This window comes from Carlito syrichta, unplaced genomic scaffold (assembly GCF_000164805.1).
Source record: "Carlito syrichta isolate Samal-C Ts95f unplaced genomic scaffold, Tarsius_syrichta-2.0.1 Scaffold315830, whole genome shotgun sequence".
NCBI lineage: Eukaryota > Metazoa > Chordata > Mammalia > Primates > Tarsiidae > Carlito > Carlito syrichta.
This window is the reverse complement of record NW_007259926.1, coordinates 242,271-269,668: the sequence shown is the minus strand read 5'-3', so window position 1 is coordinate 269,668 and position 27,398 is coordinate 242,271. Positions and strand designations below refer to the sequence as shown.

Here is a 27,398-nt window from a genome sequence, read left to right as displayed (position 1 = left end):
CTAAATGTTTGACCATGACATCCTTTTGCAGCCTAAATCAGTAGTAAGGCTGTGAATACTAGGGCGTTAAAACTATGTCACAGCATTCTGTAATTTCACAAGGTTTGACAACAGTGCAGTGGACATACATGAATGAACCTGTGGTCTCTGGTTATTGCCCATTGTCATAGAATTATTGTTAATAACACTCTCAGAAGAATCCCAGTTTGGATAATTATAAATATGATAGAATAGAAAATGTGAATATTCACTAATATGAAACATCTTCAGCCCACTTTTGGATCATGGAAAATGATGTGAATGTTTTACCTAAAATAAAATGGATAGCCACTGAAGCAAAATCATAATATGATTCCATTGATGTTTTTAAAAGCTCAGAGGCTAGTATATGGTAAATGGATTGATGGTCAGCAAGGGGATTCCTGATTCCAGATGATGGCACCAGATGGAGATGCCATCAAATGAACTGTGTGTCTACAATTGTGAAATTCAGAAGAGAGGTATAGACGAGAGATCTGTGTGGGATTCCTCAGTGTCAAGCGGTATAGAAATGACCGAGATTGTCAGCAGACATCAGAAACTCACTGCCCTGCCCATTGTGTCCTTTGCAATGTATCTTTCTTCTTTAATAAATCTACTCTTCTTAATTTTAAAAAAAGACTGGGATTAAGTAAGAGAGAGTGTTTAAGAAAAAAGAGGAGGACTAGGGCTGGCCTTGGATTAGTCTGGCATTTTATTGATTGCAAAAGAAAAAAAAAAGACGAAAACCTTGAGAGCAGGTTGTTTCAAAGAGAGAGCTTCATTACTGTTAAAAGCTGTTTTGAGGACATCACAGGTTGAATTTCCTGGGAAGATGTATCATGTGCAGGATATTTATGTAGAAGGCCTTTGGGATCACACCTGTGGAACAGAAGGGCCAGAAAGACGATTCACAGAGGTGGAACCTGTGTAGGCCCAACAGCAACCTTAGCTGATGCCCTGGGGAGCACTCATGCTAGAATGGATTTTCAGAGCTGTCCAGAGTTGGTCCAGAACTCCATGTCATTATTGACCCACATTGCTCAGTGCTGGAATGTGGGCATATGAAAAGGGACATGACTTTGGCAAGGCGTGGCTTCTTGCAGTATGGCTCCTTAAGATTTCCAGTTTTTTTACAGTTCGTGATACAACAACAACAACAACAACAACAAAGAATCCCCTAATATCATGTGTCCTTGGCAACACTAGAAATAGAAGACCTATGTTGACGGGCATAACTAAATGAATGCAAATTGAAGTGAGCTAAATCAATGCATGTTGATCAAGTCTGGCTTGTATATGTTGCCCACCATCAGATGTGGAGTCTCATTAATGCCCACCTCGTCTTCCCAGGTGGGAAGAGACATGGCACGATAGTTTTAATGAATGTGGAGGTCTACCTGGCAGATGGTCCAGCGTTTTCTGGTGCCAAATAGCAAAAATTTGTAGTTAACACTTGAACGAATCTCCAAATCTTCCTCCAGGCCACCTGCTGGGGACTCTGGAAAACTAGCTCTGGCCTCAGGTTGGTAAATGTTCTGGAAAAAAAGGAATAGGAGCAATTTGTCCCACTGTCCTATGATTAGACACTGACCTCTAGACCAGCTGCTATTCAGGGAAAACACCTTTAAGAGTATAATGATACAAGTAAATCTGTTTATGAGCTCGATAAAAGGTAAAGAAGAAGGCATCTGCTTGGTACCAGAGAATAAAATGTAAGGGCAGTGTAGTCTGTAAATTTCACAGGCATTTATCTGAACGTCAGTGTTAATCTTAAACATACACTAAATTCCTAGACGATTTTTTATAACAAGAAAAGTAATTAGAACTCAGACTTTGAGGGGCTTTTTAGCATCTCGCTAGAATCTACTGTTAGAGGGGAAATACATGTTATAGACACCCTGAATTCTTAATAACCAACGGTTGAGGATAGATCACAAAATACTGAAGGAAAGGTTCACAAATAAAATGCATTTTCAGGTATACAAATCAGCAGTATCCTTGTTTGTATTTTGCATTTTAAATGTTGCAAATGCTTCCTTTTTATATTGAAAGAATACATGGTCTGTCGCCAGATTAATGTGGTTGAATATATTTTCTTGATTAGATCTCTTGCTGTGAGCAGAGGCAAAGGAAAAAATTTATCTACTTAAAATCAGAGCTACTTATATTGGACTTGATTGCATGATTGGGTACTCTAGAGTATTTAATTAAAACTCAGTTGCACTCTAATTTTCTTTTAACAGTTGATTAAAGCTGTGTAAATAGATATCAGAGACATAATTCCATTGTTTATAGGTGCATATCCAGTATTGGAAAACAAACGTATTTAAGAGTACACAAGCATTAAGTAGTTTGGCATGCGGTTAACAGCACAGATTAGTATCAGGTTGTCAGGTGGTCTTGATTTGAGTCCTGGCTCCACCATTAATTTGCTGTGTAACCTTGGGAAAGTCCTTCACCTCTCTGAACTCCAATTCCCTAATCTCATAAAAGAGGGAGAATTGTCATAACTACTTCAAAAGATGACTGTGAGGATTAAAAAGGTGAGTATAGAGAGGATGCTTAAAATACTGTCTGGCATAATAAACTCTGTAAAGCAATTTGTGATATCACTCATAGATTAATTTTTATGATAAGGTTCATAGTTTCTATAGAGGATGAGATAATTTCAAAATACCCTGTAAAAGACTACTTTAGATGAGCCACCTTAGAAGTCAATCTTAATGTATTTTTAATATTTTGACACATAACAGGAAGTTATATTTGGCAAAAAATGACTAGTGTTTTTAAAATAGTGTTTGTGCAGATAGTTAAAGATAAGCTAAAACCAGCTAATGTTAACTGGTTTTTGCTAATTTTGGCTATTCTCAATAACTGTATTTGATATGTATACTTGATTTCTAAGGTCTTTTTGCAGGCAATTAATAAACTCTTTCAGTACATGAATGAAGTCATATACTTTTAGTCTCCTGAGAGATACAACTTATTCCTGTTCAAAAGAAGATACTAATACAATGAAGAAACATTTCTGTGAAGTTATAGCTAAAATGTGTATGGCCTGTAACTGTACTTTGATTTTATTTTTCCCCCTGAGCAGTTGCTTTTATGTTTGAGATTCATATTTGTGAATGATTCTTGAAAAGTTTAACACTTAAAACTATACTAACAGGTATCATATCAATTACTATTTCTTGGAGAGTTTAGACACACAGAATTCTTAAATCTTTATCAAAAGTTTAAATATGCAAAAATGTAAATGTTTTTTATTTTAGAACTCATTGCTTAGAGATTATTACTCATGCATTTATTTGTAGTGAGGAAAAAAAGATTAAGTGGGTAGAAATTTTGAAAGAGAAAATAAAAAGATAGACTGAACTGTATTTAGTGGAGAATTGTGTCTGGCTCTCTGTCCTTGATATCTCTTATAGACAGAAGAGCAGGAAATGGCTTTACTCTTGAGGTAGGCGATCTAGGGGTGCTGTAGAGTTTGACTTCCTGGTGGTGGAGGCTTGGGAAGCAAAGTAAGCATCAGGATGCTGAGACCAATCAGATCTCTGGTAATTTCCCAGCACTCCACTAAGCGAGACTCTGTGGTTCCTAGGCCGCGGGCATTTTCCTATAGTGATGTCTATTCGTTATGAGATCGGGTGAACCCATGCAAGCTGTTGGTTTTCAGTAACTCAGAAGGCCACCAGAAAATAAACAAGCAAACCTAAGCTTATAGAACATCCACTTGGCAGAGCTGTAGGAATATAGTCAAATGGGAAAATGAGAGAAAGGCTGTTTATAGACTTTTAGGGTCTGAGATGAGTAATTTTCAGGTGAGTCAGGGATGTGGTCGGAATTGGAAATTTGTGACATCATTGCTTTGGATTTATGGGCGTAGCTAAAAGCAGATCTCTGTCTCAGGATTGTTTACCATAGAGTAAGTAAATTGTGCCTGGTCCCATTATCACTTGATTGCTTGAACAGTTGGTTTCAACTCTCAGCATCTACAGCTTTGAATGAATCCCCTTACATTTGCCTGAGCCATGTCAGCGGGAGAGGCAGCAGCTTTGTAGCACCCCAGTTTTCCAAAATGCAGGAATATATTAGCATATGCATACAAACCCACCCCCAAGATAAACAAACAACTGTACTTCTCCTGTCTTTCTTCTGTCTCCTGACTCTCTGCAGATTCTGGGTCAATACCTTCTGTGGGACATTCTTTTTTTCATTTTTTTTTTTTGAGTTTTTTTGAGTTGGAGTCTCTCTGTGTCACCCAGGCTGGAGTGCACTGGCACGCTTATGGCCACTGCAGCCTCGACTTGCTGGCCTCTGGCAGTCCTGCCTCAGCCTTCCAAGTAGCTGGAACTACAGGTGTGAGCCACCACGCCTGGCTGATTTTTTTTTCTTCTGCATTTATTGTAGAGACAAGGTCTCACTAAGTTGCCCAGGCTGATCTCACAACCCTGGTCTCAGGCAGTCCTCTCACCTTGGCCTCCCAAAGTGCGGTGATTATAGGCTTGAGCCACCACATCCAGCCTAGGACATTCTTATGAAGCCAACTATCCTGAAACCATGTTGGGCTCTTGAATTCTGATTCTTTCCACCATTATACCATCATAATTTACAGACTCTTTAGTGATGAGGATAACCTTTGCTCCCTGAGCACTGATTCCTTGGGACTCGATCTAATGGTAGTTGATTTTGAGTGTTGGAAATCATTTGCTCATTCTTTTCTGATCAACACTACTTTAAAAGATAATTTTCTCTTTCTGCCATTTCTTTGTTAACCCTAGTTGGTATTAAATTTTTCCACTTATGATTCTGGAAGAGACTTGTTTCTATTTACTTATGTCTGCTTATTCTTAAGATGCTATTGACCCTATATGTATATTTTATTTTTATTGTGCCTCAGTGATGATTTTTTTTTTTTTTTTGAGTTGGAGTCTCACTCTGTCACCCAGACTGGAGTGCAGTGGCCGCTCCCAGCCACTGCAGCCTCGACCTGCTGGGCTCTGGCGATCCTTCCTACTCAGCCTTCCGAGTAGCCGGAATTACAGGCATGTGCTACCACGCCCAGCTGATTTTTTGACTTATTGTAGAGATGAGGTCTCGCTGCCCAGGCGGGTCTCGAACTTGCGGCCTCAGGCAATCCACTCACCTCAGCCTCCCAAAGGCGCGGGATTACAGACTGAGCCACTGAACCCGGCTAGTGATGATTTTTAAGAATGATATTTGTTGAATGCATTAAAAAGTAGAGTAAGATAATCTCCTTCCTTTGGAATTTTAAATATGATGAGATTTTAAAAAATAATTTCAATTTAATTTTATGAAATCTATTCTCCAAAAACCACCAGAATACACTTCCAGTCAATCAAAGTTAGGTGTATTATGCTTGCTGAAGATCAATCTAGAGGATGCTTCAGAGCATCTCAGTAAGGGGGAGTTGGGAGGAGCATTTTATGTAGGGGTTGGGCTTGTGCTACTTGACTCTAAGGAGAAACTAGGAAGTGGGAACTGCTCTAGATTTGGTCTGGTTGCTCTCAAAAAACAGGAGGCAGTTTAGTAAATGAGTATCTCTGTAATCTTTGTAAGGAGTATAGAGGAATAAAGCAGGGACTAGCAGTCATTGGTAAGAAAGCAGCAATCATGCAAAAGGAAAAACTGTTAGCCATTTTTTGCAGTTGTGCTATGGCCTCATGATATCCTATTAGAAAATTGCTTACTTTCTATTAGAAACATAATGGACTGTCAGCTGGGTTTATTTTCACTTTGTCAAAGTGTAATCCTGCTTATGTATACATATGTTATACAAATTCTGTCCTGGGCCTACTGCATCTAATAGAGGGAGTTTATCTCTTCGTTTTAAGCCTCCTGTGACTACTGCTTAGGCCTGAATGGCCCGTTGTGTGTGTGTATGTGTTTTCTTTTAATCTTTTAATCCCCACAAGACAGACTATAGATTAGGGTGCACTCTCTCCCACATTGTCCTCTCTACCTTCAACCAAGTCAGTCACAGATAGACTTTCATTCTGTGGGCTGTGTTGCCAATCACTATGTTAAGCCAGAAGTTGAGAGGAACAAGCTTGGGCAATAGAGTCATTTTTCTACTTCCATCTCTTACAGAAGGATGTTATCTGCTGCCATCGTTTGTCAACATTAGTAACATTCTTCAATTGTTGATCTGTTCTCTTGGCTCAAGGCCATAATATTAAGTCATAATCAGTGGAAGCATTTCTGAAGGCAAATTAACTAATATATGGGTTAGTTACGTTGCTTCACGGTGATATAAGGCACTATTTGGCTGAAATTAAAGATGTCAGAGGAATGATCAGTTGCCTTACTCCTTCTTGTTAAATACTGGTTATCTCAGCCCTATTTTTGATGATACTCATTCACTTTGTTCACTTATCATGTTCAGTGTTTCTGACCTTGCTAGGTAGGAGAATTTAGAGATTAAGAAAGACTAGTTAGTGGTACAGAGACAGCTATGCAGACAAACCAGCAAGGTGAAATCTGGGAAGTGCTGTAATGAAGGCATGTGCTGGAATGCTAGGAAAACTAGTAATTAGCATTGTATTGTTGAACCTTTAGGGAATATTGAACTCTGGTGAATATCTGAGGTGTTTGTATTGTGTAGTACCACCTGAGACTAACACCCTGTGGCCAGAAGAACATGACTTGAATCTTTAGACCAATAAAATAAAAAATTATCTCACCTTTACTTGGAGGATGAGGATTACATGAGTGCTTATGGGACAAAGCCGTTATTTTCTTCAAAAAAGAATGTAGACTTTCTTTATTTAAAAATTTTCAGAATAGTCACCTATGCATATATAAAAAAAACTGTCGCCGTTGTTAATCTGTGTAGAACATTTGATGTTCAGGAAATTTACATTCTTATGAAACCTGCTGGAAAGCACTATCAAAATATACCTCTAGGTTACTTAATCAGTGTCTTTTTGTGAATTAATTGACTGTAATCTATTTGTATTCTAGATAGTATCTGCTCAAATCATATTTTTAATTTTAGCATAGTGAATCCTAATTTGCTCTCTATAATATGTTACCATTGGGTTTTATGGCATTTTTAAAGCTACTTATTTGCCAAAGTATGTCATCAGTTAAAGGAGGATCTTACATTAATTTTATGTGTAGTACATGGATCATATTTACTTCAATTAAGCATATTCAAAATGTTGATCAAGTTAGAATATAAATTAGAAGGAGGACTAGATATAATCCTGTTTTAAACCATTTGAAATTTTAGCTTTATTTTTAATAAATAATTTTTTAAAGTTTCCTGGCTTGATCATTATGTAACATCATCACCTTAGTCTTTACATCATCCCTGCATGTGGAGTCAAGAGAGGTGATAAAATTATTTAGCATCTGGAAAATACTTTTCTTGTTTTTAGCTGTTTTCATGGTGAGATGAAACCCTGTTCAGTGATCATTAGTAAAGCAGTTATGTTTAAAACTAGCTGGTTCCTCGTAAAAAATATTAGAGTTAAGTACCTAAAACTAAGTTGTCAAAGAGATAGTATCAAATTAAAGAGATCCTCAACAGAACAACTAGTGACATTCAGTGGAGATGTATGGTTATTCTACCCAAGGACTAGAAATTCTTATTCCTCTTACTGTTGCTGCTTAACAAATCACTCCAAAACTTTGTGTCTTGAAACAGCAATCATCATTTTATTACCTTTCATAGCTTCTGTGGATGACACGTATGGGAAGGCTAGCAGCTGGGCAGTTAAGGCTCGAGGCTGTCTGTGAAGTTGCAGCCAGATGGTGAGGTGAGTCTGGAACAGCAGGAGCTGGAGCATCTGGGTACTGGATCTTCATGTCATCTTAATGCTCTTTCTTCGTGCGGTCGTCTGTCTTTCCACATGCATTTTACATGTGGCCTGGTTTGACTTCTTCAGCACCATGGTCTTAGGATTGTCAGACTGCTGAGATGGTAGCTGAAGTTTTCCAAAAGGCATACTTTAGTAGGAAAGGCAGAAGCTGCATGGCCTTTTGTGATCCATTGTTGGGATTTACATTGCACCGCTACCACTGCTTTCTGTTGATCAGTTACGAACCGCTCAGTGTCTAAAGGAAACAGCATAGACTGCCTCTCGATTGTAGAAATGTTGGATAATTTGGAACAATAATTCTTAAACCACAATTCTATGCCATGATTGCTAAGGGAAGTTTTGCAATGGATTAGAGTATTATAAAGTTTAACATGGCTTAATTTGAGAGAGTCTCACACTTAGAATCTTCTCAACTACACATATATAGAAAGAATAAAGAGAATTCAACAGCAGTCACCGGCAGTCTTTTTAAAAATTATTTTTACCTTATCCTTTCATGTAGTTAACTCTTATTTTGGACAGTGGAACAGCTTAACAAATTCTTTATGTATTTAGGTAAGAACATAGAGTCGATTCAAAAATTTTGTGTGCTTAGTCCTCCCTGAAATATACTTTTGAGTAGTGGAGTCTTTGAGTTTGTGTGAAAAGTGACTGTGATATGAAATATAGCCTGAAGTGATAAGCAAATATGCAATAAAATCTGTAAGACAAAAACAGAAATACAGCTGATAGCAAGAATCTTATCAGGACAAGTTGGGATTGAACACTTAACAATGGGTTAGTCCAAACAGTGGTATTTGCAATTATAATAAGTTTACTGCTCAAAGCATTTAGGGAGTAAATATTTTAAAGATTTACTCGAAGTCACGTTAGACTACTTATATTGGAATCCCTTGTTCTTATTGGTTATGAAGCTTTGAATTAGTGTTTGATAATATAATTAATTGAATTAAATTGGAATTGCTATAGGGCCAGTAATACTGAAATGGTAAATTTTAAACTCAAAAGTTGCCAAAGATAGTTTAAATATATATTACTAATAATAATAATTTAAAGTATGTGCTCATGTGAGGATGCGCTAAATACTAGTTTGTTTGACTGTATATTAAAACTTCTAGGCGAAAATCTTATTTTAGCTTAATCCAGCTGTTTATTGTGTTTAAAAGTTATATTGCTTTTACAGTTGTATGCCTATAGAAGTGGAAATAACAATGCACACTGCTATGCATGGCTGAGGAGGAAAAGAAACTGAAGCTATTAAGATGAAGGCAGCAAATTGCTTACAGACATTTTAGAAATGGAAAGCCGTAATTGATCAGCTTGACCCTCCAGAACATATAGAAATCAAAGGCAAAACAAAGCAACCTTTTACAATTAAAAAAAGAAACAACTGCTTAGTATATAATGTGAATGAGAAAAGAAGTAGTAACTGTTAATAAAAATGTCATAAAATATGAGCTCCAGACTTTGAGTGTTCAGCTGAAGTGACATAAAAGGTGTCACGGTGATGCCCTAAAGAGCTCTGTGCCAGTGCTGTATACACTGAGGGCACGACTAAAAATTAGTTTTGACCTCTGGTGGACAGTAACTCTGCCTCCTCCCAATAGAGATCAACCCAAAGACTTCAGGAAAGGAAAGCCCAGATGAGGTGAAACAGAATCCAATAAAGCCCTGCGAGTCAGAGGAAATCATCCCTAGGCATTTGCGCACCACCCTTCCGACAGCCTCCCTTTCCATGCTACTGGTTGTCTTGGCACACTGTGGAAGTCCCTCACTAAAATCTCTGACTTTGCTGCATCCTTGATTCATAAAAGAAGTTATTGACACTTCATACAAGCAAACATTTTCTCTTCCTATCACGGCTACAGGGAAACCATTGTTGGTCATGCTGAAGGCCTGAATCTTCTACCGAGCTTTTTATTGAATTGCCCTCTTTACACCGCCCCACATTCATGGGTTCAATTTCTATCATGCCCTTTGGTTTTTGCAAGAGTGTGATGACTGTGTTATTCATTATTTGACCTCTTCATTGCAAAATACAACTTATTTACAGAAAAGTGCATTGTGTTACACACACACACATACACACACACGTATCCAAATTTTAACAGATGTTTAGAAAATAAACACTTCTGGGTCAAGAAATAAAAATAGCTAGTACCCTTATTTCCCTCTCCCTCTAGAGAAAACTACTTTTCTGATTTTTTTTTTTTTTTGAGACATAGTTTCTCTCTGTCACCCAAGCTGGCGTGCACAGTGGTGAGACCATAACTCACTGCAGCCTCACCTCCTGAGTTCAAGTGGTCCTCCCATCTCAGAGTAGCTAGGACTACAGGTGTGCCACCACTCTTCAGTAATTTCTGACTTTTATGCTACTATTTTTCTTTTTAAAAATAGTTTTATAACCTATGTGCCTTTTGAACTTTTTGTAAATTGAATTATAGCATAAATTATTCTTTAGTAACTTGTTTTGCTCAAAATTATAAATGTTACGATCCAGTCGTATTATTGAGTGAAGCTGTAATTCATCCTATATTAATTATTGGATGACATTAGTTGTGTGTGTCTTTGCTGTTTTCATTGGTTTTTACTTTCCTAAATATTCATACTTGCTAGCATTTTATCTGCAGCTCAATTCTATTCTATTCTTATTATATATACATTATATTTGTTATTACTTTGCCCCTGGAAAGTAGAAACTTGATATAACTTGTCCTTCTTGATATTTCTAGCATTTTTTTGAAAACTGTACCCCTCTGTGAGGACAGAGACAGTGAAGCTTCCTGAGTGGCAGGGAACACTTTTGAGTTCAGGATCATCTGGATTTTATTTCTTACATCCAGGCTGACCTTTGCTACCAGGCATTGAGTCCTCATTGGTGAGATCTTTCTGTTTACATCTGTGCTGACTTGAGTCCTGATTATCATTGATGATTAGTTGGGTTGTCTCTGAATTTTGTGCCCTTTTCACTCCCCATAAATCTGTACCATCTTGAATGAAGTTTACGACATGTCACGTACAAAGCAATGATTAACTTAGCCTTTGTAGACTCTAAAACCTGTTCTTATTTCTTTAATATTATTCACATTCCTCTCAATTATTGCTTTTTATTTTCATTATAGGTTAACAGATCGTAGTTGTATACATTTGTGGGGTACAGTGTCAGATGTTTACTTGGTTCTTGTTTTAGTATTTATTTTACTTTTTTTTTTTCCTATCTTTTTTCTTTTCTTTCTAAGTAGGACTGAATAATGCAGGCACAGTGGCTTTTAGGGCCCTGGTGTCAGGTAACATGGAGACAGAGAGATCAAATTTCCTGTAGCCTACTATGTTTAAAAATCCAACAGTCCCCAGTGGTGCTTCTATCACTGACTTGAGCATTGTCTTAGTTCTTTCTCTCACTGTCTTTGTTTTCTATTTGTTGGTTTTGTTTTGTTTTTTTGACTTCAACTTGAGCAGCATTGCTCATGGACTGCAGGCATCTTAGCCAGTGTACAGAAACCTACCCACCAGACTCCATAAAACAAATCACTGGACAGGGCTCTCAGTGTGGCATTAAATTAGAGCTAGATTTGTCTTTTCTTGCATTTATTTTGTTTGTTTGTTTTTATTGCTGTCATCTAGTTAGAGCCTGACAAATTTACGGTGCTGCATAACCTACATTTTTGTAAAGTTTATTACCATAAGTTTATTTGACAACCGATGTTTAATGAATATCTGGAAAAGTTTATCTTCTATCTATTTTATATCTAATTTTCCTTTGTATTATATCTGGAAAGTATTAGATAATCTTTCAAAATAGGAGTCTTAGTTTGCATATCTTTTCAAAAGGTAAAAATAAAGGGTGTCTTTTTAGAATTATAATGGTATATGAGTTACAATCATATCAGTCTAATTGGTTCTTTAATTTACATTTTCTTTAGTTTTTTAAATAGAAATATCAGCATCAGTAGAAATCTAAAATTAAATTGAATTAATTTTCACAGTCTTGCTTCTCTAGAATCTTAATCTTTGGTCTTTGTAAATGTACACACATATATATTTAAACCTATTTTTGAAACCACTCCTTGTTTTTTTTTCTTTTCTTTCTTTTTCTTTTTTTTTTTGAATCAGAGTCTCACTCTGTTTTCCATGCTGGAGTGCACTGGCACACTCACAGCTACCTTGACTTGTTGGGCTCAGGCAATCCTTCTGCCTCAGCCTTCCAAGTTGCTGGAACCACAGGTTCATGCAACCATGCCTGGCTAATTTTTTAATTTATTTTAGAGATGAGGGCTCACCAAGTTGCCAAGGCTGGTCTTGAACCCGTGGGCTCAGGCAGTCCTCTTGCCTCCGCCTCCTATAGGACTGGGATTACAGGCATGAGCCACCATGCCTGACTTTGCTTTTCTTCCATGATTATTTTTTTCTGTGTATTATAATTTGATTAAAAATTATATAATTACATAATCTTAATGTTTGTCATATTTCTTTAGTTGGATTCAGCCTAATTTTATCTATTTATACATTGTTGGATGTTTAGCTTTTCAAGAAAATACCATGTAAATGTAAATATACAGTATTTTTATTTTTACTTTACTTAAATATTATGTTCTAATTTAATGAGTAAAAATCATACCTCAATTTTATTTTTATTTGTTTATTTTTAACTACAGAACATTTTTTCATATAGTTATTTACCATTTCTGTTTATTTCTAAGTCAATTACCCATTTATATTTTTTGCTAGTAATCTGCTGTGGCCTCAGTTTTGTTTAAGCTGGTTTAACTGTTTTTTGTTTTGTTTTGTTTTGTTTTTTGATTAGCACCACCATCACCTTTTTGTCCATATTTAATGGATTTTTTTTCCTCACAATGGTTTTTTCACTTTAATTATTGTTGTAGTACTACAGCTTAAATTTTTTACATAGGTAATGTTTTATTTCTTTTACTGTTCAGAGGCTAGAGAAATTATTATTTGACCAGAAATCTAATAATAACCCAGTTATTTTCTATTAGTTCTAAAATTGAAAAAAACTTAACGTACTTTTAATTTCATTTGATGTAAATGTTATAACTAACCAGTGGTCATTCCGAATGCTTTCTTACTATTCAAAGCTTTTCATCTCTCTGTTTTTTCTCCCCGAACGGGAACATTAATCTGTGATCTCCCTTTAAGTGTGACGCTGTAGGTTTAGAATTTGGTCGGTACCTTTCCTCTGTTAAGAGGTCCAACATCTGATGCCTGAGGAAGTAATAAGAGCCTTCCTCTTATTTGGAATTTCATAGTTTCTATGTATATCTTGATGTTGGTTTCAGTGTATCAATTTTGTTTGGGACCTGAAGAAATCCGGCCATTTCCTCTGTCTGATCTTTTGTTAGTTCTAGGAAGATTCCTTTACTTAGAACTTTGAGGATTGTTGTGATTCATCCATTTTGTTTTCTTCTTCAAGAACTTTGAATTGTCATAATATCAAACTTCAAGTATGTTAATTGTACTGCTTTTCTTAGTTTATTTTATTCATTTATATATTCCATGCCCTGATTAAATTTGAACTAGCTTTTATTATGAGCTTTCCTAATCTTTATTTTTTCCTGCATGATTTTCCTTTTCTTACTGTACATCATCACTGTCAGAATAGGATATGATTTGATTTAATGCAGAATAAAATAAAATATAAAAGTAGGTTTTAAAACTTTGAAAAATAGACATAACTAGGGAAACAGGCCTCTTTAGAATACCAAATAGAGAGACTCCCAGGACTGCTGTTTTTCTTTTTTAAGCTCCTGTAGTACAATTCAGTGCTAAACTGACTCATTTTATACATCAAAGATGTCTTATTTTCTCCTTGTTCTTAAAGAGTAGCTTGGTTTGTACACATTTATAAGTTAATACATACGTTGTCACACAGTAGTATGAAGCTAATAGACCAAACACTTAAGACTTTTATTGTTGCTGTTGAGTAACTATGTTGTCAGTCTAATTTCTGTTACTATGCATGATACTTCTGTTGCCTGTGAATTCATGTTACTTATGCCTGGAAAACTTTCTTCCTTTATCTCTTCCTATTGTTTTTTCTTTTGTAGTTTCTTTCTTTTTTTTTTTTTTTGAGTTGGAGTCTCACTCTGTCGCCCAGACTGGAGTACAGTGGCCGCTCCCGGCCACCGCAGCCTCAACCTGCTGGGCTCTGGCGATCCTTGCGCCTCAGCCTTCCGAGTAGCCGGAATTACAGGCATGCGCTACCACGCCCGGCTGATTTTTTTTTTGATTTATTGTAGAGATGAGGTCTTGCTGCCCAGGTGGGTCTCGAACCCGCGGGCTCAGGCAATCCACTCATCTCAGCCTCCCAAAGGCGCGGGATTACAGGCTGAGCCACCGAGCCCAGCTTCTTTCTTTTTTTTTTTGAACTCAATTTGAATATATTTGTCCTCTCATTCTATTCTCTTTATTTCTTAATCTCTATTCATATATTATCCTTTTTTTGGGTTTAATTTCTTTTAAAAAATTTTTTATTTTAAAGATGTGGGGTACAATTCAGGGTTAGGTATACAAATGTTCATTATGCAGGTGCCCTTGTTGATGAAGTGTGCCCACCCTCCCTGGCAGTTTCCCACTACTGCCAGTCCCTTTCTTAAAGTATGATAATTGTTCAAGGTCCACTTATGAGTGACAACATGTGGCACTCAGTTCTTCGTTTCTGTGATAGATCACTCAGTATTATAGACTGTAAGTCCATCCAAGTTGCTGCAATGTTCATCATTTTGTCCGTGTTTATAGCTGTGTAATGTTCCATCATGTCTATGTACTACATTTTTAATCCAGTCCTCTTTCCATGGGCAGCACGATCGGTTCCATTTGTTGCTATTGTGAATAATGCTGTAATAAACATGCATGTGCAGGTATCTTTTTCATAGATTTGAGTTCTTCTAGGTATATTCCCAGCAGGGGGATTGCAGAGTCATATGAATGGTTGATTTTTAGCTCTTTTAGGAATGGCCACACTGTTTTCCACAGAGACTGTACTAGTTTACACTCCCACCAACAGTGTAGAAGTGTTGCCGTTTCCCTGCATCCTCTCCAGCATTTTTGTTTTGTTTTCTTTTTGTTTTGAGTTATTGACGATGGCCATCCTGACTGGAGTTAGGTCACATCTCAGTGTGGTTTTAATTTGCATTTCTTTGATGATTAGTGAGGCTGAGCATTTTTTCATGTATCTGTTGGCTGCTCATATGATTTCTTTTGAGAAGTGTCTATTCATATCTTTTGCTCACATTGTAATGGAGCTGTTTTGTTTTTGTTTTTGTTTTTTTTTCTTTTCAGCACATTTGAGTGACTTGTAGACCCTAGAAGTGAGGCCTTTGTTAGTTACACAGTTGGCAAATATTTTTTTCCCATTTTGTAGGCTGTCTCCCTGCTCTCTGGATGGTTTCTTTTGCGTTGCAGAAGTTTTTCAGTTCGATGAAGTTCCACTTGTCTATCTTATATCTTATGGCATGGGCACTTGGGGTATTGATCAGGAGTTGATTGCCAGTTCCAATTTTCATAAGGGTATCTCCTGCATTTTCTAAGATTTTTATAGTTTGAGGTTTTACATTTAGGTCTTTGATCGATTTAGAGTTGCTTTTTGTGTATGGTGATAGGTAGGGGTCCTGTTTCAATCTTCTGCATGTGGTCAGCCAGTTTTCCCAGCACCATTTACTGAATAGATACTCCTCTCTCCAATAGTTGATGGTGGAGGTTTTGTTGAAGATGAGTTGGTTAAGAAATTGAGGTTTTTGCTTTTGGAATCTCTATCCTGTTCCATTGGTCTGTATGCCTGTTCTTGTACCAATACAAGACTGTTTTGATCATTGTAGCTTTGTAGTAAAGTTTAAAATCTGAAAGTGTGACCTCCTGCTTTGTTTCTTTGGCTAAGGATTGTTTTGGCTAATCGTGATTGTTTGCTTCCATATGAATTTCTGTATTTTCACTTCCAGGTCTGAGAAGAATGCTGCTAGCAATTGAATGGGTATTACATTAAATCTGTAGATTGCTTTGGGTAGAATGGACATCTTAACAATGGTGATTCTTCCTATTCATGAGCATGGAGTATTTTTCATTTGTTTGTGTCACCTTTGAGCATTGTCTTATAGGTTTAGTTTTAAAGGTCTTTCACTTCTCTGATTAGGAAGATGCCAAGGTATTTCTTTTTTCTTTCTTTCTTTTTCTTTTTTTGTGTGTGGCTATTGTGAATGGGATTGTGCTTTTTATTTGGGTTTCCATTTGTTTATTGTTTGTGTATAGGATTGCAACTGTCTTTTGCACATTTATTTTATACCCTGAGAGTTTGCCAAAGCCTTTTATCAGTTCCAGGTTTTTAACAGTTTCTCTTGGGTTTTTGAGGTATAAAATCATGCCATCTGCAAAGAGGGATCACGTAACTTCCTCTTTTCCTATTTGGATATCCCTGATTTCTTTCTCTTATCTGAGAGCTCTAGCTAGGACTTCCAATACTATGTTGAACAGGAGGTGTGAGAGTGTACATCCTTGTCTTGTTCCGGTTTTCAGGGGAAATGGTTCCAGTTTCTGTCTGTTTAGCAATATATTGTCTGTGGGTTTCTTGTACATGGCCCCTACTCTTCTGAAGTATGTTCCTTCTATGCCTAGATGTTCGAGAGCTTTTATCAAGAAGGGATGCTGGATTTTATTGAAAGCTTATCCATGTCTAGTGATATAGTCATGTGATTTTTGTTTTTACAGCTGTTGATGTATTTAATTATGTTTATGGTCTTGCAGATGGTGAACCAGCCCTGCATCCTGTGGATGAACCTACTTGGTCATGGTGGATGCTTTTTGAGATCTATTTTTGGATCTGGCTTGCAGAATCTTGTTGAGAATTTTAGCATCTATGGTCATCAAGGATATTGACCTGTAGTTCTCTTTCTTTGTTAGATCTTTGCCCAGTGTGGGCATCAATATGATGTTAGCTTCAGAAAAAGACTTGTGGAGAGTTCCATCTTTATCGATTGCCTGGAATACTTTTAATAGGATTGATTATCTTGTATGTTTTGTAGAATTCTTCTGGAAAGCCATCTGGTCCAGGGATTATTTTTGTAGGTAGTTTTTTTATGATATTATCAATGCCCTGGGTTGCTATTGGTCTATTGGGGTTTTGATTTATTCTTGTTCCAACCTGGGGATGTTGTGTGGTGTCAAAAAGTCCTCCATTTCATTTAGATTTTCAAGTTTGTCTCCATATAAGTGTATATAATAATCTCTGTTAGTCTTTAATATGTCTTCATGGTCAGTTGTGACTTGATGTTACGTATTTCTGATTGTGTTTATTTGTGCATTTTCTCTCTTTTTCTTGGTCAGTGTAGCTAGGGGTCCATCAATCTTGTTTATTCTTTCAAAGAACCAGCTTTTTCTTTCGCTGTTTTTTTGTATTATATTATTGTCTTCTATGTCCTGAATTTGGGCTTTTATTTTGATGACCTGGATTCTTCTCCTGAAGTTAGAGTTTTGGTGGTCTTGCTTTTCTGGTTTCCTTAGGTGATTTGTTAGACTGCTAACTTGTGAGCTTTCCATTTTCTTCATGTGTGTTCATATAGATATTAATTTCCCTCTTATTACTGTTTTCATGACATCCCAGAGGTTTTGGTAAGATGTTTCTTCATTTTTGTTTGTATCCAGGAATCTTTAATTTCTGTGTTGACCTAGGAGTTGTTCAGCTTCATGGTGTTTAGTGTCATGGTCTTTGTGGGTTTGGGGGGAACTTTGTTGGTGTTGATGCTTTTTATTCCACTATTGTCTGAGAGGGTGTATGGCAGTATTTCAATCTTTTGAATTTTATAATGCTTGATTTATGGCCAAGAATGTGGTTGACCTTAGACTACGGTCCATGTGATGATGAGTAGAATGTATATTCCATGGTTGTTGGGTGGAGTGTTTTGTAGGTATCTGTGAAGTCCCTTTGGTGAAGCATCACGTTGAAGTTCTGGATCTCCTTGTTTTCTTTTTGTCTTAATGTTCCATCTAGGGTTGTTAGTGGGGTATTTAAGTCCCTTGCTATGATAGTGCTAGAGTCAATATCTTTTTTTAGTTTACCTTGTAGCTGCTTCATAAAAGTTGGTGCTCCTATGTTGAGTGCATATATGTTAAAGATGGATATTTCTTGTTTTTGGATTGATCCTTTTATCATTATGCAATGACCTTATGCATCTTTTAAATTTTGGATAATTTAAAAGTTATTTAGTCTAATATTAAGATTGCAACTCCTGCTTTCTTTTGTATTCTGTTCACCTGAACATTTGTTTTCCATCTTCTTTCTTTGAGTCTGTGTGTGTCCTTTCTGGTGAGATGAGTCTCTTAGACAACATATTGTTTCATCATGATATTTGATCCAATTTGCCATTCTGTGTCTTTTTAGTGGTATATTTAGTCCATTCACATTCAGGCTAATTACTGAAATGTGAGAGTTTATCCCTGTCATGAGGTTCTTATAGAGCTCATTTTTGCTACTGCTGTCTGTTGCCTTTTGATTTCTTTGAATTGATTTATGTGTGTTTTCAATCTTTTTTTCTGCATTCTTGGAAAGGACATTGTTCTTTTTTTCTCTTTCTGTGTTTAATACTTTCTTAGATGTTTCTTGTAGAGCTGGATGGAAGTAGCATTAACTTTTAGGGATTAACCATCTGGGAAAGTTTTTAATTCTCCATCACTGATGGAGCTTAGCTTAGCTGGGGAGGTAATTCTGGGTTGAAACTTTTTATCTTTGAGAACTGTGAAGATTGGACTCCAATCTCTCCTAGCTTGAAGTGTTTCTGTAGATAAGTCTGCTGCTATTCTAATTGGTCTTCTCCAGTAGGTAGTCTGACCTTTTTTCTTGCTGCCTTCAAGATTTTTTATTTTATACCTACTTTGTGTAAGTGAATTACTATGTGTCTAGGAGTTGGCCTTCTCATTTGTCGTCTTGCAGGGGTTCTCTGAACCTCTTGCGTTTGAATGGTCACATGTCCAATAAGCTGAGGGAAGTTTTCTTGGATAATTTCATGGAATGTTTGTTCCAGGGTGGTCTTTGTCTCTGTCTGCCTCAGGAATTCCAATTAATCTTAGGTTCACCCTCTTGATATAGTTGCTCATTTCTTGGAGGCATTTTTCTATCTTTTAAAACTTCTTTTCTATATTTTTAACAATTTGAGTTAATTCCACATTTTGGTCCTCAAGCTCTGAGATTCTTTCTTCTGCTTAGTTGATTCTGCTTTTATGGTTATCAGTTTGTTATTTATTTCATTCTCTATATTCTTTATTGCTGTTATGTCAGTTATCAACTCCTTCATTCTTTCCTCTTATCTCTCCTCATGTCTATTTATTCTCTCTATTAATATCTTGATATCTGTGTTTGTGGTTTGAGACAACTCATTCTGGGGCTCTTCATTGTTTGAATTCTGAAGTCTGTATTCTCAGTTGTCCTTCTAGGAGTCTGTATAGGACCCATATTCTTCCTTTGTTTTTCTTTATTTGTGTTGGTTTTCCTTCCCCATTTTTTTTTTTTTTTTTTTTTTGAGTTGGAGTCTCACTCTGTTGCCCAGACTGGAGTGCAGTGACTGCTCCCGGCCACTCCCGCCTTGACCTGCTGGGCTCCGGCGATCCTTCCTCCTCAGCCTTCCAAGTAGCTGGAACCACAGGCACGCACTACCACGCTTGGCTAATTTTTGATTTATTGTAGAGATGAGGTCTCGCCAAGTTGCCCAGGCAGGTCTCGAACTTGCAGGCTCAGGCAATCCACTCAACTCAGTCTCCCAAAGGTGCGGGATTACAGGCTGAGCCAACTCAAAAAAAAAAAAATAAATAAAGTATCTTGCTCACTATAAGCAGAAGTAACTACCAAAGCAAAAATAGTGTCTGGTGTGTGTTCTCATCCTTGTGTCCATGTGTGCCCAGTATTTACTGCCCACTTATAAGTGAGAACATGTGGTATTGAGTTTTTTGTGTCTTTGATAATTTACTTAGAATGATGAACTCCAGCTGCATCCATGTTGCTACAAAGAACATGATTTTGTTCTTTATGGCTGTGTAGTATTCCATAGTGAGTATATACTGCATTTTCTTTATCCAGTCTACTTTTAACGGACATCTGGGTTGGTTCCCTGTTTTTGCTATTGCAAATAGTACTGCAGTAAACAGAAGCAGATGTAGATATCTTTTTGGTAGAGTAATTTGCCTTTGGGTATATTCCTAGAAGTGGGATGACTGGGTTGACTGGTAGCTCTATTCTTAGTTCTTTGAGAAATCTCCAATCTGCTTTCCACAAAGGATGAACTAGCTTACAGTCCCACAAACAGTGTATGAGCATTCCCTTTACTCTGCAACCTCACCAATACCTGTTCTTTTTTGACCTTAACACTTCTGAGTCTCAGTTTCTTTACTTTACACAAAAAGGAAGACAATGGTATTGGCAGTGTTGTTGAAATACTTGGGATACTCATCCCAGTACTTTTGCCTAAATCTTAGTTCCTGCAGTCACAGCAGACATTCTTAGTTGGTTTAGCTTGATTTCCTTCATAGGTAGATGTATACAAACAGATATAGAAATAGAACATTTTGGTGTTCTAGCATATAGCCATAGAGAGTCCTTCCATGTCACCAGTCTCTATCACATACGTATCTTCGATCTTATGTTTTCAAATTTTATTTTACCGATTCAGTTGTGAATTCACCAGCATTCACGTTTCTTTGTTATTTTTGTGACTTGATATGTCTGATATTAGCAATGTATATATATCTTTAAGCAAATACTAGTGACTCAAGAATACAAGCCATTTTAGGGAAATAGGAAAGCATATGGTTTTACAGCCCCCCCCCATTCTTTTGAAACATAAAATAGCATGCTGTTATTATTATTCACTTTTGACTTCTATTCAAATGTCACACTGTCCCCAATGATAAGGAAATTAAATTTTGTTTCCTAATCTGTTCCCTTTGAGAAGGAAGTCATAAGTAAGCACAATGCACTTTGCATGTTGGCAGATGGCTGTTATAACGGTTGTTAGGTAGGGTTCCAGAGCATTCCAAATTCCCAGGTAGAATCACATTGATTCGAAAGAGTCATTTCCACAGTGACAAAGCCTAACAGAAATCACTGCCTGCCCCATGTCCAAGCCCACGTGAGGCTTCTAGGAAATATGAAGACCTTTAGTAAAGTTCCACCAGGTCCTTTTTGAGGATTTGGATTCTTCTGGACATTAATTTATTTTCAGCTCAAAGCTAAATAACTGCTTAGCAGGTAGCAAATATTTTAATATCTATAAGTTGCATTGATGTTGTTAACAGGCTATAGAAATTAAAAGAGACATAACTTTACAAATATCTCTATTACCTTTCACTTATTTGGGACTCATTCTTGTTTCTTAGAGAGTTAATTTGTATCTTGATTCTGCTACCCACAACACTAGCTGTCTCTCCCAGAATTTTATAGTCTAAAATTTGATTTGTAATATTTCATTTAAATTTTTTATTAAAAACATAATAAGCCGGGCTCGGTGGCTCAGCCTGTAATCCCACGCCTTTGGGAGGCTGAGGTGAATGGATTGCCTGAGCCCGCGGGTTCGAGACCCGCCTGGGCAGCGAGACCTCATCTCTACAATAAATCAAAAAATCAGCCGGGCATGGTAGCACATGCCTGTAATTCCGGCTACTGGGAAGGCTGAGGTGGAAGGATCGCCGTAGCCCAGCAGGTCGAGGCTGCGGTGGCCGGGAGCGGCCACTGCACTCCAGTCTGGGTGACAGAGTGAGACTCCGACTCAAAAAATAAATAAATAAATAAATAAAAATAAATAAAAACATAATAGCAGGGTTAAGTACTGTGGTATGCTCTTAGAGGAATACCTGCAGTTACAACCTGTACTGTTTAGGCGCAGTTTATTCACCCTGCCTGACACTCTTCTGGGAGAAAGAGCATCATATATTGGTCACAGGTTTGCAACATACCTTTCCTAATACTGAACAACACCTTAGCTTTTGAGGGAGTGGTCTTCCGTTTGGAACTATAAGAACCACTGATGAAGCAACACGTCTGCTTTTACTTCCGCCTTGATCCTAGTTTTGTATCTAGTACGGCTGCTTAATGATGGCTTGATGATGGAGTATTGCTGTGCAGACCTGACTTTAGATAATGCTTTTTTCAAATGTGTAGCTATGGATATTCAATCACTTGGTGTCCTGCAATCAGGCAGACATTCGATCTATGGTAGGGCCAACTAGCATAAGCAAAGAGGTGTGGGTTTTTTTGGGTGTTTTTTCTGTATAGAATGTAATATTTGCCTGCAAATAAAAGTATGATTGCCACAAACCCGAGGTTTCTCCCCTTGTGATTTTCTAACTAGAGTTGGGTACAGCATCCATGTGGTATTCTGTCAGTGCCAAGCATATTGAATCTTACTGATCATCAGATCCATGGGGCAGAGCTTCACATTAGACCAGCTGGAGATCTTTATATACAACTCTAGGCTTTTCTTAATGTTTAAGGCCTTTTGACCTTACGGTGTACTCAATGTATGCTTCCAAGTGGTAAAACAAATTAATATATATTGCTTCTGATATTCACAAAAGCCTCCCAAGCATCATGTATTTTTCGTGATTGGAAATACCCAAGTAACTTATTTTTTGCTTTGAAGAGGGTATTCCACCTTGAATAAGTCCAGAAACATCCAAACTATATCCCGTCCCTGAATCTGGGAGTTTATCTCCTGCATGCATGTTTCTTATGAGGACCTTCAAACCACCTGCTATATCGTCATGATGGCATCAGTGTAGTATTCCAGTATATGTTTAGGCGGAACATTCTGATGCTTATAATCCTTGTGAACTAAATATTGACACAGAGCCAACAGGTACACAGTCTTAGACAGGACAGAAAAAGCATATTACTGTCTGCTAGGTGAATGCAATTTGTTGTGCTTTGTCTGCTTATTGGGATAGTGGGCAGAAAAAAGAACTTCCACATCAAAACTTGCCTAACAAGTATCAAGGGCAATGTTGATCCTTCAAGGAAAGAAACTGCATCTGGAACAACAGCACTGTGTAATTGGAAACACCACCTAATTAACTTTATAGGAACTCACTGCCCTTATCCAAGGTCTTTCTGCCTTGCACAGTTGATATAGGCAAAGGAGTTGGGCATGTGGTAGGAGTGTCTGCCCCTGCATATGTCAAGATTTTAATGTGACACTGAACTCGTTGAGTCCTCCAGGTGAACATACAGATAAGGCATGTCTGGGATGCCGAGTTTGTAGGAATAATACCCTATACTACTGGGCTGCTAAGGTAGTTTTTTCTTCTGTCATAATTAAGGACCTAAATAATTAAGTAGACTTGGAACCATGAACAATTGGTACCAACACAATGCATGTCCTTTGCTGACTTCTCTTCCTCCATAATGCACTTCTGAATCATGGTTTCAAATGAGTCCTTCCCACTGGCAGAACTCAACTCATATCCAAAATTCTAATTGCAGAGGAATCTGGGGAGAGTTATTTCTAGCTCTCTTACCTTTGAAATAAGTAAAGATGTAATAGAAAAAGATTGGCATGGTGGTTGAGTGAGTTCTTCCACTATTTGCAGTCCTGGCTTCCACGTGAGTCTTTCTTAAAAGTTCCACTGTGTTTACGAAAGGTCAAGTGTCAATTAAAATGTAAAAAAAGAAGAGAGACCATTTTTATAATAATAGTCATAGAATTTTATACCGTGTTAGTGGTTATTTAGTCTTTGTATGGACTTAAGTCCTGGGTAGATAATAGTTCAAAGCTATTCTATAGAACAGTTCTTCATGATTAAATTATCTTCTCAGCAATGTTCTCTAATAGGATTGCAGTAACTTTAGAAAAATGGATTTTATTTATAGTATTTAACTTTTCAAGGGTCAGCGAATTAAATTTATATTATATGGCCTTTAATGCTTTTATGTTATCACCCTACATTATAGCATTTCGCTTACTGACCACTTACTAATGCCTGTCAGGATGTTAAGGATTTTTACAGTCTAACTTATATGCACATAACAAACTCTTCGAAGCAGACATTATCACAGTCAGTATTTTACAGAAGTGGAAGCCCAGACATAAAAGGCTATGTAAGTTTCTAGTCACACTAATACAGAGTGGAGCTGGGACTCAGGCAGTGTTAGACTCTGCATGCCTAACCTGGCACTGCCAGCCTCATCCTTTTCTCTAAAGTCTCCTTTATTCCACTGTGAACTTTTCCTCACTTAAAGTTGTTCTCTAAAGAATATATATTAAGAAAGAAGGTAAGTATACAATTAAAGCATTTTAGAGCTTAAGTAGGTGTACCCTTATTTTTAAGTACAGTGTACCTGCAAATGTCGTAAAAATCTGAAATCTACAAGTGATGCTCAAATTATGAAGATTGTGCATCTTGGCCATTATCTTACTAAGAACTAATGATAAACAAATATCTGTGATTTCCTGTGTTAATAGCTTGCTGTATTCCTCCATTAAGTTGATATGTTGATTTGGAATACCATTATTAAGAGCTAGTTATGCATATCTAAATTTATAATAGACATTTCTCTCGAACTCTATAATCCATTCACTGTCTTTTTGCCATTGGTTAACTTTTAAAATTAATGTGCCTTATTAAAATGTCAATCTGAGAAAGATCTACATGTAAGTGTTCATCCTAAAGGAAACGGAGGTGGCATTTCACATGGCATTATTTATTTAGAGTTGAAAGCACTGTCTCCTTGGTGTGGTTTTAAGCTCATATAGAACAATGACAGAGTATATGACTATTTCTGTGTTTCAAGGTCCTCCTTGGAGACTCCTGTTTCCTGGCTACATTAAAGGACAGATTTAATGAAATTCTAGTTATGAGTTATGCACAACTTAATGTGGTGAAAAATCAAATGGTATTTTTTCTGATAACTGTGAGATGTAGTTTATTGTCTCTCACTATCCTTTTACATTTATTTAATGATGAGTACTTTAATTGCCGCTAGATGAACATTCAGTGTCCCACATTTTTTCTCATCATTCTAAAGCTCCTCTCTTTTGACTTGTGGCAGTTAGGGAAATTCTTCCCACCTGTACTTCTCCAGCATGGAAGTGGGACTCAGAGCACCAGTGACTCTCCCCAAAGACATCTTCAAACTACTGCTCTTACCCTTTTGTTTGTATTTATGTGTGTAGGTAGGTAGGGGGGTGTGTGTGTATCTTTCCAGAAGGGTAGGGCTTAAGTATCTTGTTTTATCGTCTGTTTTATTCATTCTGTGTATAGTCTATCCCCTAAACTCTTTTATGTCTTTTCTGCTACTTCAGCTAAAACTTCCATTTTAGCACCTTGTTTCACGTTTTGAGATTTTAACTGTTACAGAAAATCTCAGTACCTATATCATTATAATTTGTCTGTTTTGCAAATTTGCTGGAGACTGACCCAGAATTATATTGACACCCTTTGTACTCCCTACAGCATTTAGCTCAGTAGTAAATTCTTAGAAAATGCCCACTAAATACATTTTGACTTGACTTGATAAAAATTAGCAGCTTACTCATTTTTATCTTTAGTTTCAGGTGCAGCATTATGTCTCTCAGAGTCTGGTAACCCTGGGAAGTTGCAGCTTGTTGAGAAAATCTATTGTATCTCTGCTTCTGTCAGAAGTAAATAGCTTTGCTGATAACCTGGGAACCATCAATCAGGTATCTATAACTTAACACTGTTGCTCTAATTTATAGTTAATGTTGATATAGGCTTTTCTTTTCTTTCCCTTTTCTCGATCCCTCTGTTCTTGCCAGGCTGATATTTTATTATTACTTTATCTCAGTGTAGTGGACACTCTTATAGCCTACTAAAATTACAGAAAGATACTTCCAGAAAATAGTTTTGAAAATGAAGCCATCCTATCATCTTTACTTGTGCATATGTGCCAAAGATGCCCTTGGTGACAGCCAATGGGTGCTTAGATTAATGGCCTTAAATTCCTCCAGGCAGGCAGAATGTTCCTAAAGCAAAGAAGTGAGAGGAAAGTGAACCAGAGAGCTTCCTAAGTGGAGAATCTTCTCTAGCCAGTGTTCTCATCCCTCATGGCTCATGTGAATCATCTAGCTAATTTTTAAATACGCTGTTGCTGAGTTGTATGGCAGACAAGTTAAATGGCGCTCTTTGGGTTTGGAATTCTGGCATGGGTGTGATGGTATGATTGCTAGATGATGTTAATATGTAACCAAGGTTGAGGTCCAGTGCTTTAAGCCATTTTTCTGTGCAGCATTTTATCCTGCACATCGCTGCTGACAAACGTGTAGAAGGAACAGTCATTTCCATGTTTTGATGTTGACACTGGTTTATGACATATACTCACTTTGTCAGCTCACTTAATATTCTTAGCATCTCTATGGTAGAATATAAAAGCAAAAGGAAAGGAAATTAGAAGTAGGTAGAATTGTTTTGGTGAAAACAAAAACATTAATAAGAAAAATATAATTTAAATATAATAAGAAAAATATAATGTGTATCATTTTCAATGACTTTTGCCCAAGGATTTAGATCTAAATTCTCTGGATTTAATTATTTTTAATTATCTGATTTAATGATATTTAATTATCCTAAAAATAATATTTTATTAAATTCAGTATATGACATAGTATATACATTATCTAATCAGCAATTTTTCAAGTGACTACTAAACACTAAACTCTCTTAAGAGCTCTGCTAGATTTTTTAAAAAATGTCATTTTCACTGATCTCAAAGAGAAAGAAAGAAATTACATGAACTGCAAAAGAGGAATGTGTTAAAATGCATAGTGCTGTTTGTAGGACTTCTAAAATCAGGGAATGGATCACGGTAGGTTGCAAGTGACTGAAAATAATCTATGAAAAGGAGCAACTTGAAAAATGGATTTGAGTTGAATGAGAAGGGGCAGTGGAATGTAGAGGTATTGTGAGTTTCCGACTAAGAGTTTCTATTGGTTCTCAGGAAACAAGGTGAGGTCTTGGCATTCAATAACAGGAGACAGTATGGATCATGAATTTGATTGAAGTAGACTCAATAAGTACAGGAAGTCAATATCAATAAGTACAGAAAAATGTTTATATACTCCATTTAATTTTCACAGTAACTTTGTAAAGTAGTCATACTTGTTGCCTGGCTAACAGAAAAGGAAACCAAACCTCAGAGTGAAGAAGCAATTTGACCAAGATTGCACAAAGAATATATGCTAAAGCCATAATTCAAAGCCAGATACTCTAAGTCACTTAAACATAATGATAAGATAAATAGGAATAACAATAGCAAAACAACTGGTTTTTGGCAGGTATGTGTTCAGTGCTTTGCATGAAATGTCCCAATCAATCCTGTTAACAGCCCTTCAAAATGTTAATATTGTTTAAAGAGAAAGAACTAGCATTCATAGTAGATGGCAGCATCCATTATAGCTAATTTAAGCAGAAAAATATTTCTGAATAGCTATGAAATTGTTGGGAGGACTGAAGAAAGAGACTGAAAGCTGTCCTTTCATGAATGATTTCCATAGGAAGAATCCCAGCCAATCATGGTGAATTTAT

General features: G+C 36.8%; 1 protein-coding gene across 1 annotated transcript in view; it reads left to right on the top strand.

The window, feature by feature from the left end:
• MEI4 (meiotic double-stranded break formation protein 4) overlaps positions 1-25,552 on the top strand; it is a 102,406-nt gene extending 76,854 nt beyond the window's left edge. The window contains exon 3 of the mRNA XM_021706632.1: positions 25,406-25,552. Within this exon, the coding sequence (XP_021562307.1) occupies positions 25,406-25,552 (147 nt within the window). The remainder of the gene's footprint in view (positions 1-25,405) is intronic.
• The last annotated feature ends 1,846 nt before the right edge of the window (positions 25,553-27,398 follow it).